General features: G+C 58.2%; 1 protein-coding gene across 7 annotated transcripts in view; it reads left to right on the forward strand.

The window, feature by feature from the left end:
* Positions 1-12,764, forward strand: part of SPIRE2 (spire type actin nucleation factor 2) — a 26,539-nt gene continuing 13,775 nt past the window's right edge. For all 7 annotated transcript variants that reach the window (XR_009537061.1, XR_009537062.1, XM_060130734.1 and 4 more), the window contains exons 1-2: positions 1-334; positions 8,608-8,648. Coding sequence is in view for 5 of the 7 variants with exons in the window: in XM_060130734.1 (XP_059986717.1) it covers positions 64-334; positions 8,608-8,648 (312 nt within the window). In the remaining 2 variants the exon portion in view is untranslated. The remainder of the gene's footprint in view (positions 335-8,607; positions 8,649-12,764) is intronic.

Here is a 12,764-nt window from a genome sequence, read left to right on the forward strand (position 1 = left end):
TCGGCCCTGGCGCGGCTGTTATGGAAACGGGCTGGGCGCGCAGGCGGCGATGATGGGGCGGCCATGGCCCGGGCCGGCAGCTCCAGCGGCAACGCGGCAGCGGGCGAGCGGGCCGGGGGCGCTGGGCGGCCAGAACCGTGGGAGCTGTCCCTGGAGGAGGTGCTGAAGGCGTACGAGCAGCCCATCAACGAGGAGCAGGCGTGGGCCGTGTGCTTCCAGTGCTGCCGCGGGCTGCGGGGCGCGCCGGGCGGCCGGCGGCGCATCCGGGACACAGCGGACATCCTCCTGCGCAGGGACGGCTCGGTCAGCGCGCAGCGGGAGCCCGGCGCGGCTGGTGAGGCCGGTGGCGGGGGGCGGTGTCCGCTCGCGGGGAGGGGCTGAGACCCTCCCTCCCTTTGCTGGACCTGGACCCGGACCCGGCGCCCCGCTTCTGGCGCCTTCCCTCTCTGGACCCGCCGACCTCTCCCATTTCCGCGCCCTCCCTCTGCCGCACTGGGGGCCCCTCCTCCGCCTTCTCTCTCTACGAGACTGGAAGGCCCTCCTTCCTCCTCTCCCCTTTCTGGATTGGGAGCCCCCAGCAACTCTCCGCTGGGACGCGGACCTCCGCCCCTTGCCCCTGCTTTTCCTCTTTCCCTCTGCTAGACATGAAAGTCACTCTCTCGACCTGGGAACCTCACCCCCCCCTTTCCTGGATTCCCCCCACCTGAAACCCATCTTAACATCAGGGCCCGCTGCTGGCTGGAGAGGAGGGAGGGGGCTTTGGCTCCTTGCCTGAGGCCCTTCAGCAGGGAGACTGGACTCTGCCCCTCCTACCGCGGTTCTCCCCACCTGGGCTGCTTCCTTTTTCCTCTGGGGGTCTGCAACCCTCAGACCTTCCCACCCAGTGACTGGTGGTGTGGATCCTTGTTGGACTGGTAGGTACAGGACAGGCGCTTAGGCACGAAAGGAAACACGTTTTCCTCGGGCTCGTTTTCCGTGGGTATGAGGATTTAACAGAGAATGTGTGAAATTTGGGGAACAACTTGCTTAGTGTTCTGCTCTGAGCCATGAACGGGAACCAACAATGAAGCCCTTGAAAGGTACTTGAAGTCTATGGAGAATGATGAGTTTAAGTGATTTGTAGCCTCTTTAAGAAAAAAGTTTTCTTCCTGGAGAAGCAGAGTGCTGGGACGGAGCATATGACGATATTACCCCCAAAAGTGATACCCTTGGGGAAGCACACAGGCCAGCTGTGTGTGCTGGAGGGGGGTGGGTTTGCAGAAATCCACGGGCAAACTCATGGAGGTCTGGGAAGGACCAGGGCAAAGCTAGCCAGAAGCGACAGCTCCTTTGGTAACAGGGAGGGGTCCGCGGAACCTCTCCCACCCACTACGACCGACACTATTTCTCCACAAGCTCCTTCTCATCTCTGAACCCTGCTCCCACCTCCCTTAACACCTCAGCTGTGTGACACTTGAGAGTTGCTCTATTTTCCACAAAAACACTTACTTGACAGGAGAAAATAATAAGAGCTGGACCCAAACAGTACTGTTCCCATTTTACAGTCGGGTAAGCTGAGGCTCAGGCTTACCCATAGTCACACAGGAAGCGGCAGGATTTGGATTCAGCCCTGATGCTCTCAATGCCTGTGTCCACTGTCTTCAAAGGCTGGGCTGAGAGCACGATACAGGATGGCCTCTCGTCATCGGGGGGGCCCTGGAGTCTGCATATTCACCAAGAGCTTTTCTCGTAAAGCTGTATGTCCTCCTTAAAGGACCTTCCCTGTGGCCCTCCTCATCCCTGAAGGCACACAGTGTAACCCAGGGGGTGGCTTCTGGCACCGCAGAGCAGTACAGGACTATAATGGGCCTGCCTGGTCTGACCCTCTGATTTTAAAGATGGGGAAGCTGAGGCACAGAGTGGTAAGTGGTTTGCCACCAGTCAGGTGCAGAGCTGAGGGGTCCCTGCATCTCTGACTGTGGGGTCAGTACTCTCCACAGTGGACCACAAGGGCCATCCTCGGGTGCAGCGGTCATCTGGTTCTGTCCACTTCTCCAGCCCCGGCGATGTGTCAGCCCCTTCTTCCTGGTCCCTGCAGGCCCAGCGGCGCTTGTGCTGCCTTCACACAGGTCGACTGGAAATCCAAGGCTGCGCTTCAAAGCTCACGTGTGGCCACTCTCCACTGACCTGTATGGGGACGTCCCAGCCCACGACACAGAGGGGCCCAGTTTCATTTTCCCTTAGACAGGATCTTTGGTTTCTGTCCATAAACACGTCTTGTAAAGGTGGATGAGGTTTGTGACTTGCTGCCTCTTTAAAGGTTAAGAAAAATAGATTACCCTGAACTTTCTCTTCTGTCCCTGTTGAGCTTTTGTGAATCAGCTGAAACTTTAGACCAGCTGTCTCCCTAAGGTAGCTAACCCAGCGTTTCTCTGGGACTTGAGTGATTACTGGATTCACTGAAAGATGCGTGTTTATCTCGTGCTGTAATCGCAGTTGAGAAGAAGGTTCCCATCCTCCCTCAGGAAGTTCTGGTAAATGTAGGCATTAAGTCAACGTTTAAAATAACTTTAAAGAAAGCAACAACCAGGGACTTCCCTGGCGGTCCAGAGGTTGAGACTCTGTGCTTCCACTGCAGGGGGAGCAGGTTTGACCCCTGGTCAGGGAGCTAAGATCGCACATGCTGCGTGGCCAAAAAGAAGAAAAAAGGAAAGACATCAACAACCAAACTAAACCTGACTTGCGGGGGGCCGGAGGTGTGGAGGAGTACTATTACTTTAGCATAGGAGTGGGAATACTTCCCACTTCCAGCTAAGCAGGGGAAGCTTACTCGAGTAAACTTCCTAGTCGGCAAGTCTGAAGACTTCTTCATAACTGCTTGGAAGCCCCCTTTTTCAAGTGGGAAAATGGAAAAACATGTTAACAGTGAAGTTATTTTTTTTTAATATTTTTTAAATTAATTAATTTACGGCTGCATTGGGTCTTCGTTGCTGCACGCGGGCTTTCATTGCGGTGGCTTCTTTCTTCGCGGAGCACGGGCTCCAGGTGCGCGGGTTTCAGTAGTTGTGGCTCGCGGGCTCAGTAGCTGTGGCTCGCGGGCTCTAGAGCGCAGGCTCCGTAGTTGTGGCACACGGGCTTAGCCGCTCCGCGGCATGTGGGATCTTCCCAGACCGGGGCTCGAACCCGTGTCCCCTGCCTTGGCAGGCGGATCCTTAACCACTGCGCCACCAGGGAAGCCCTAACAGTGAAGTTATTTTTAAGAGGCCATTATTAAAACCTCCTGATGGGGAAGGGTGTTTTGTTTTGTTTTTAAATTGAGGCAAGAAAGTCCATCAGGCATCTCTGCAGTGCGTATGCTGACCGTCCTCTGAGGCAAAGCCCGTTCATGCAGCGTGGCCAGTGGTCAGTGGTCCTGGGACACTTTCAGTGGCATTTGTCCGCCTGATGCCTCCAGGGCAGGCCCGCCAGGACACTGCCTGCTCCAAAGCAGCTCTCGGCTGTCGCCTTGCCTGAGACCTCCCATCCTCCTAGCCTCCCAGCCTCCCACCCTCCCAGCCTCCCAGCCTCCCACCCTCCCAGCCTCCCAGCCTCCCATCCCCCCACCCCCCAGCCTCCCAGCCTCCCATCCCCCCACCCCCCACCCTCCCAGCCTCCCATCCCCCACCCCCCACCCTCCCACCCTCCCAGCCTCCCACCCTCCCAGCCTCCCAGCCTCCCAGCCTCCCAGCCCCCCATCCCCCCACCCCCCATCCCCCCACCCCCCCAGCCGCCATTTGCGGGGAAACAGCATACTTTTCTCCAGGCACCAGGCTCTCCAGCGTGAAAACGCCCTTGGGCAGGTGGAGGGTGGGCGCGGGGTGTCGATGGGGCTCCTTTCACCTCCGGCCTTCTCCACTCTGCTTACGCTAATTTACACATTGCCCTGCTTTTCTGGGGGGTTTTCTTGTCAGTTTTGATGCTGGAATTTTTCACAGGCCCCTCTCTTGACGCTTGGGTGCTCATGCCACCTGTCCGCCAGGTCACACCTGCCCCTGCACCCCTCCTCCCACTCTGCCCTTTCCTGCCTGTAGTTCTGAGGCCACTGGCCCTTCCAGGCCCCCCCCCCCCACCAAGCAGCGGGCCCTGCCTCCAGGGTGAAGCTTCCCCCGTGCAGCCCAGCGCTGCCTAGAGGCGAGGCCTTCCCAGTTCACCAAGCAGCGGGCCCTGCCTCCAGGGTGAAGCTTCCCCCGTGCAGCCCAGTGCTGCCTAGAGGCGAGGCCTTCCCAGTTCACCAAGCACTGGGCCCTATCTCCAGGGTGAAGCTTCCCCCGTGCAGCCCACCGCTGCCTAGAGGCGAGGCCTTCCCAGTGCACCTCGCGTGCAGCCCTGAGTGCCAAACACCGAGACCATTTAGTTTGTCCTGTGTTGGACCTCGGCACCCCTGTGTCATGAGCTTCATGGGGCCCGGTTCTCTATCTACCTCTTTACTTCCAGCCCAGTAGGTGGAGAAGTAGCAGTGCTGGGGCCCCCACTTCTCCTGCATAAACTGGGCTGAGAGTGGCACATGCCCAGGGAGTGGGGAGGACTCATGAGGGAACATCAGTATGGAGCCCACATCACCCTGGGCCCAGGGATCTGTGCACACAGACACAGAGACACATGTGCTGCTGTTTCTGCGCTGCTGTCACTGTGTGTGTACGTGGGGCCGTCTGTGCTCGCTGGAGATGCCCCTTCCCACGCCTCCTGGCCCAGCACGTCCCTTCCCAGGAGCTGAAGGGGCACCCCTGGTGTTCCAGGCAACCCTGCGTGTCCTGTGGGCTCCGGGCCCTCAAGGTGGACTTGCTGGGCCTCACTGGGAGATCGCCTCCTGAGTGACCAGGGACTGTCTTTATAGCTTGCCTATATCTTTTTTAAAAATTGTATTTATTTTTGGCTGCGTTAGGTCTTTGTTGCTCTGCGCGGGCTTTCTCTAGTTGCGGCGAGCAGGGGCTACTCTTCGTTGCGGCGCGCGGGCTTCTCATTGCGGTAGCTCCTCTTGTTGCGGAGCACGGGCTGTAGGCACGCAGGCTTCGTTAGTTGTGGCACGTGGGCTCAGTAGATGTGGCTCGTGGGCTTTAGAGTGCAGGCTCAGTAGTTGTAGTGCAGGCTCAGTAGTTGTGGCGCACGGGCTTAGCTGCTCTGCAGCATGTGGGATCTTCCCAGACCAGGGCTCAAACCCATGTCCCCTGCATTGGCAGGCGGGTTCTTAACCACGGCACCACCAGGGAAGTCCCACCTGTGTCTTTTTAAGTGGCTCTCCACACAGATGGACATACAGGTGAGGGCTGAGTGTCCAGCAGTGAGAGGAGAGTAGGGGCTGGCTGGAAAGATGAAATCCTGCTTCCGAGGAGAGCATACTTCGCTGAATCTCCTCTTGGCAGCCAGAGTGTTTCTGGTTGAAACATTTTCTTTGAACCGGGTCCTTCCCGTATGGCTTTTGTCTCCTGCTTCTTGACCCCCCCACCAAAGCTACCATGCACCCTTGCTGTCACGCAGGGGTCCTCCTGGGCCCTTTGCTCCTGTGGGGTCACACAGTCAAGATATGGTCCGGGATGCAGCGGCTCCACCTTGCCATCCTGGGAGACGGGGAGCGAGGGAAGCACTGCTGTGAGCCCATCCTACAGAGGAGAACACCGAGGTTCAGGAGGCAAAGCAGCCATGCAGTCACCCTCGGGGAGAGGTGGGGACGGCGCTGGCGAGTAGACTCAGCCTTAGCTTGCGCCCACCCCTGCCTGACCTTGGGAAGTTACTTAGGCCTCTGGGTGCCTCAGTTTCATTCTCTGTGCAGTGGGGCTTTGATAGCAACTGCCCCAGAGGCCATGTGGATGTTTGGGGAGCCTTGGGGCATACCTGGCCCCGGAGGCACTGGCTTGTGGGCTGTGATCCCGGTCCCCTGTGCACCTCCCCAGACACAGCTAGGGAAGCAGCTCCTGCAGGTTCACGTGCTGGGCCCAGAGCAGGACTGCGGGAGTCAGGGGCCTGGGCGCTGCTCCACTGCACAGTTCTTGATGGGAAACATCCTCCGCTGCAGAGAACACCAAGCACCCCCTTCAGAAAATGGGGCCGAGGGCTGAAGGCACTGCATGGGGCAGGTGGGCGTGCGTGCGTGCGGGCAGGGTGTGACTGTGTGAGCTGGTGTGCTTGTAGATAGCATGGAGATTTAGCCTCACCTCTGAGCAAGGATTACCTCACAGGAAGGCAGTCCCTCGACAAGCTGTGTTCCCTGTTGGGACACCTGTGAGATGCCTATGCCTGGGGTCCCATGACAAATGACCCCACGGTACGCTCAGCCCACCCGGCCCTTTGCCAGTTCTGCCCCATGCTTCTAGGAGAGGCTTCAGGTCTTTGGGGTCCCTGGGGGACCCGTGTGCCCTGGAGGCTTCGCTCATGGGGTATGCAGCCCAGCCTCTCTGCCCCTGTAGGGCCCCACTCCTGCTACCCAGGTCTTCACGCAGAAGGAGTCCTTGGTCCCCGGGACAGCATCAACGGTTCAGTGCCAGGGCCACGCTGTGGGGGCCCACAAACGGAGCACTGGGCACTGGTTACTCTGGTCCCAGGACGTGGCCATCTAAGCAGATACGCCAGTGACTGTCAGATGCTAGGGTTTCGCTGTGATCCTGTTAGACTCCTGGGAGGGCGTTTGGCCTCCGGGTACGGCCCAGTCAAGGAGGAGGTGGCTTGGAGTTGGCACCCCTGTAACTGGGCAGATGGGCCTGTCCTGAGCCCAGGGCGCCTGAGCACAGGGTGCCCACCACTGTGTCAGCTCCGCCCGGAAGCCCCAGCTCCACCTTTTGTTAGCTGTGTGGTCTTGGTAAATCTCTGTCTCTCTCTGAGCTCCAGTTTCCTCCTCTGTAAAGAGGGAGGCGTGGCGCCAGCCTCCACGAGGCGTCTGTGCCGGCTGCGGCCACGGTAAGTCATCTGCTAGCTCTGCGGCAAAGCGCTGGGCACGGAACCACCGTGGGGCCCCCCAGTCCTTGCGACTTAAAATACAACTGGGCTGGTGGACACTCACCTTCCAGACCGTGCTGGGTTGTGATGGGCGCTGAGGGTTGGCTGCCCCCTGCCCCCTTGAAATCAGGGAAACTCGGGGCCCTGGCACCTCCGGGAAGCACCTTTGTCAAGTGTGATCCCTCGCACCTTCCATGGCCGCCGTTCACAGCTACAGGCTTTTACTGACCATCCAACACCTGTATACGGCCAGCTGCTCGCTGGGAGTTAATGCTCACTGTTGCATTAACTCCCCTGATGCTGGGCTGCAGTGTCTGCCATTATTTAATGGACTAGCCCGACACAAACGCCCTTTGTCTTTGGCGATCTTCCTGCCTTTTGATGGCGTTTTGAAAATATTTGCAGAGTCAGCAGGTTCGCTTAGCAGAGAATTTCACGGTTTGGGTTTTTTTTTTTGCGGTACGCGGGCCTCTCTGTTGTGGCCTCTCCCGTTGCGGAGCACAGGCTCCAGACGCGCAGGCTCAGCGGCCATGGCTCACTGGGCTCACATGGGCCCAGCCGCTCCGTGGCACGTGGGATCTTCCCGGACCGGGGCACGGACCCGTGTCCCCTGCATCGGCAGGCGGACTCTCAACCACTGCGCCACCGGGGAAGCCCAACGGTTTGTGTGTTTTTTCCACCTCAATTTAAGGCAGCTAAACTTCATAGCCTAACACGGTTCTGCGTGCCTTATTCAAGGAAGGTGGTGGAAGGAGGTGGGTTTTCTGTGTCTCGTCCAGCCTGGCCTCTTGGGAGGCCCGGGGGTGGCTCAGGGAGTGACTGGAGCATAGATTCTGGGGTCCCCCAGCCTGGCCACAGCTGGCACCACCACTTACTAGCTGTGACAACTTGGGGCAAACGAGCTCACTCCCTTGGGCCTCTGTTTCCTCATCTGTGAAATGGGTACGAGAACCATCTACCTCCTGGGCTGTATACCGGTTACACAACTGAGTACTCGTAAACATGCCAACTCAGTGCCGTGTTTAACGATAAACCTAATAAAATACTTAGAGCCCAGTTCAGCACCTGGGTTTCGTCCCAGGGACTCTGAGTCTCTGGCAGAGACAGTCTGCGGAGAAATCCCCAGAGGTGGTGGCCAGACGCCAGCTGACCCAGCGCAGCTGTCGGGAACTCTGGAGCAAGGCCTGCCCTTTCCACTGCGTCTGGGTTTCTCATCTAGCTCTGATTTGGGGGTGTGCGGCTTCCGACCGTGAGGGCTTTCCCTGGGCCTGGCTGACCCGAGCTGGCCCCTGGCTACTTCCTCTCTCCCCTTTCACTCGTGCCCCCAGCCTTGCTTCCCGAGGGGGCAGGATGGACTCCGTGGCCCTGTTGGCTGCCCCCTCTGAGTGGTCGCTGTGCAGGGCGAGTAGGGGCTGTCTTTGCCAGCTGCCCCTCCGCCCCTGGGGCAGGGCTGCACGGCTCGCCTGGTGTCCAGCCGGGAGCTGGGCCTTGTTGGTGTCCGTCCAGTGACCGACGGCTCAGCTTTCTGGTTTCTGATGGAGACCTTGGGCGATGCGCTGTGTGCTCCTGGTGGGGGGCCAGTGGGGGGTGGGGGCCGGCCCCGTGTGTCGGGTCCCAGGGCCGCTGACGCTGGTCCCGACTGCCTCTTCTCTCCCCTTGCAGAGTCCACAGCGATGGTGTCACCGGCCAGCTCGGAAGCCCAGGTACTTTAAAAACAAACTCTACACGTTACAAGTTAGGTGTCTTGTATAACGCACTTAAAGTTATACAGTTGTTCCCGTGAGGCAGGACGCAGATAAATGCTCAGTGGCTTAGTGGAAGGGCTTGATAGGGAGATTGAGCCCAGAGGGCAGGCGGTGATGGGGGAGCCCGCCAGGGTGGTGTGGACGCGGTGGGCCCGAGGTTCAGGGGGAGTGATGTACCTCCCTCCCTCTCCCCTGCGACCCCCGGGCTCCTGGAGGGGCCTCACACTGACCCGAGGGAGGAGGGGGGGCAAAGGTGATGTGGTCTCCGGGGCCCCCTGGTCACAGAGTGTTGGACAGGAATTGGGTCTGGGGGACAAACAGGAAAAGCAGCCCACAACCAATGTCCCGGAGCCCCCATCCAACCCAGAACGCAAACCTCAACGGCAGGACCTCTTCCTGTGTCTCCCGTCCCATCCGCCCGCCCGCAGGTAATTGAATTTGATGTTTATCATCCTCCTGCCTTATGAAAACCAGTTTTGTGCAAATACATATTTATATATTAAACACAGTGTTAGGGCAAAGGTGTGGGCACAGGCCAAACGAGGCTGTGTGGTTTGCTGTGTAGAATTCAGAAACAATAATAAAACCATCCCCAAGTTTTCTGACATTTTCTCATCGCCCCGTGCTGGCCATTCTTAATAATGTCAGTGATAAGATACCCCTCTGGCTGGGGTGGATGCCCTGCTGTTTACACAGCATGGATTTCCCGTAGGATTGCCGTGAAGTCTGTGCTATACAGTTTTCTGGAATTTGAGGGGGAAAAGCCCAGCCACGCATTTCCAAGAACCGATTTCACTGCTTGCCGGCTCCTGCTGCCGGGGCTGCCCTGCTGCCCGCAGGCCTCGAGTAGACTTGTGTTCACGACCTCCCGCTCCAAAGGAGGCCTCTTGTTAGCAGTTTTGAAACTATTTACAAGGAACTCTGTATGTAGGGGTCCAGTCTGCACCGTTCTGCCTGGAGCCTCATCAATCAGCCTGAGAGCCCCACCCGAGGAAGTGGGGCAGGGCAGTCTCCCGTGCGGTTTGCCTAGATTCTCACACTGGCCCTTCGGTTACTCGGGCCGGTCCCTGGGGCTGGCCCACTGGCCCTGCGGGTGCCTGGTTCCCACGCTGCCCGGGCAGGCGGGGTTCAGGGTTCTGAGGCTCTTGGCTGGCTGCCCAGGTTTTTCCTTATGGGGAAGCCGGTGGTCTTTGCTTCTGAGAAGCTTTTAAGGAGCAGCTATCAGATAAGAGACTGCAGTGGAGTTAACCCTTTCACTGATGTGATGCCCGCACGGGCCTGCGACCAGGACCACCGGGGGAGGCTGGGTGGGCGGCAGGCTGTGCTGCGCTGGAGCAGGGGAGCTTTGCTGCCTGCCCCACCCCGTGGGGCACAGTGGCCTCCTTTGGAGAGACTGAGTCAGGGCCACCCCTGTGGTTGGCGGGGGCTGTGAGGTCCCCCCGGGGGGGTGGGAGTGGAGTTCACTCCCCCCTACCATCTCCTTCCTGGCCCCCACCTCTGAGCCAAGAAAGGACCGCTGGAAATTTGTGTAAAGTGGGGCCCTCGCCCACCCAGCGGTCCTGAGGGGCATCCAGGCGCTTTCTGGAGATCCCACTGCCGCAGGGACTGCACCAGCCACGGCCTGGCCCTTCGGTCACCTGTCAGATGTGGCCGGCCTTCGGCCTTTGGGCCTCTGACTCATGGTTCTAGGGTGTGACTTGGAGCTAGGTCTGACCCTCGCCTCCTGAGGCAGAGATAAGACATCTCCAGGCTGGGAGTGTTGTTGACTTTTGCTGGAACTTTTCTCCCACTGGGCCCTTGCTCTTCCCACGCGTCCAGTGTCCCGAGCCAGGCTTACGCCCCTAGGCCCCCTCCAGGCTCAGGGTGTCTTCGGAGGCGTTTCTGCAGGACAGGGAAGGCCTGTTCTCGTGCCCTGTCCCCTGCACAGCACTGACACTCGCGCCTGTCCTTCAGCTCTGCTCCAGCCCACTCCCTTGGGGCCCAGGGGGGTAGGATCTCAGGAAAGAAGAGGAGAGGCCAGAAGGGCCCCGGAGGCCAGGTGGCCCGCACGTGCCTGGTAAGGGTGCAGCTCTGTCCGTGGCACAAGGTCTGGGCACCGGCTGCAGGCCAACCCGACCCCCAGGCCAGCGCGGCCATCCTGTGCCATTCTGTGTCTCTGCCCCACCTGTGAAACCAGAGGTTACCTCAAGGCTTGTGGCAAGGTTGAGTGGCAAAGAGCTGTTGTCATCTTGGCATGTGCGTATCTTCTGCATCATTGTCCTCAAGGGAAACCACGAAAGCAGTTTCAAACACAAAAACAAAGTGCGGTGCACACTGGATGCAGCTTCCTTAGTCTTTTTTTTTTTTTTTTTAAGGATTTATTTATTTATTTTTGGCTGCGTTGGGTCTTCGTTGCTGCGCGCGGGCTTTCTCTAGTTGCGGCGAGCGGGAGCTTCTCTTCGTTGCAGTGCACATGATTCTCACTGTGGTGGCTTCTCGTTGTGGAGCACGGGCTCTAGGCGCACGGACTTCAGTAGTTGTGGCATGCGGGCTCAGTAGTTGTGGCTCGCGGGCTTAGCTGCTCCGCGGCATGTGGGATCTTCCCGGACCAGGGCTCGAACCCGTGTCCCCTGCATTGGCAGGCGGATTCTGAACCACTGCGCCACCAGGGAAGTCCAGCTTCCTCATTCTTATTTCTTAGGCTCAGCTGCGCCACTGGCTGGCGTGGAACTGCTTTCCCCTTGGTGCCTCCCTGTCGAGCAGACCCGCGTCCCAGGGCCACTGTGGGGTGCACACGGCACTGGGACAGATGACTGTCTTCCACAGAACCTGGCTTCCGAGATGTTAATGGCAGTCTGTGAAAACAGGGTTCCCCACCAAGTAAAATTGAAAGCAGAGTGGAGAGGTCTCTCTACCGCAGGACTCATGTTTCTAATATGCTAATCCACTTTTTAAAAAACTTATTATGGGGCTTCCCTGCTGGGACAGTGGTTAAGAGTCCGCCTGCCAATGCAGGGGACACAAGTTCATGCCCTGGTCTGGGAAGATCCCACATGCCGTGGAGCAGCTAAAGCTCGCGAGCCACAACTACTGAGCCCACGTGCCACAACTACTGAGCCCACGTGCCACAACTACTGAAGCTCGCGAGCCACAACTACTGAGCCCACGTGCCACAACTACTGAGCCTGCGTGCCTAGAGCCCGCGCTCCGCAACGAGAGAAGCTGGCACAGTGAGAAGCCCGCGCAACGTGACTAAGAGGAGCCCCCACTCGCCGCAACTAGAGAAAGCCTGCGCGCAGCAACAAGGACCCAACGCAGCCACAAATTAATTGATTAATTAATTAAAAAAAACTTATTATGGAAAAAGAATTTCAAGCATATACAAAGCCAGCAGAATAGCATGGTGGGCCCCCCGCAGCTAAGGACACACCTGTTCCCTGCGGGCCCCGCCCCTTCCCTCCCCACCTGCCCCCTGGTGACCCCACCCTGCTCCCCGTCCTCAGGTACAATTACTTTTTCGGTTTTTCTTTTTCAGGTTAAATTTACATACACTGAAATTTACATGCAGCTTAAAATACTGAAGGGAGGGGATCTTGCTTTTTGTGAGTTCCAGTGTCAAACTTTATCGAATAAGCTAGTCTTTCTCTTCTGATTTAAAATATACTGTTACAGCATATGAAAAGCTAATGTTTCACTAGGTTGCCTCTCTGTCTTTTTTTAAACAAAGCCGTTGGGGTAACTCACATTTGGTGAGTTCTGACCAACGTGTATACCATGTAAGCGACACTGTACTCAAGAACACAGACCTTTTCCAACGTTCCTATGCTGCTGCAACCTCCACCCCCCATGCCGGCTGGGAGCCGTGGGCCTGCCCTTGGGGACTGTAGATTTGTATGCGGAGCCCAGCAGCCTGGAGTTCTGGCTCTGGGCTGTGCACGGGGGTCAGGGCTCCACACGGCTGCCCAGCTCACGACTAGCGTGGATACACGTTTTTCCTCTCTCTTGGTTCGATTCCCCAGAGAGGAGCTGCAGTCCCGTGGCAGAAGCGTGTTGGATCACAAGAACTTGCCACACGGTTTTCCACAGTGGCTGTGC

This window comes from Lagenorhynchus albirostris, chromosome 19 (genome assembly GCF_949774975.1).
Source record: "Lagenorhynchus albirostris chromosome 19, mLagAlb1.1, whole genome shotgun sequence".
Taxonomy (NCBI): Eukaryota; Metazoa; Chordata; class Mammalia; order Artiodactyla; family Delphinidae; genus Lagenorhynchus; species Lagenorhynchus albirostris.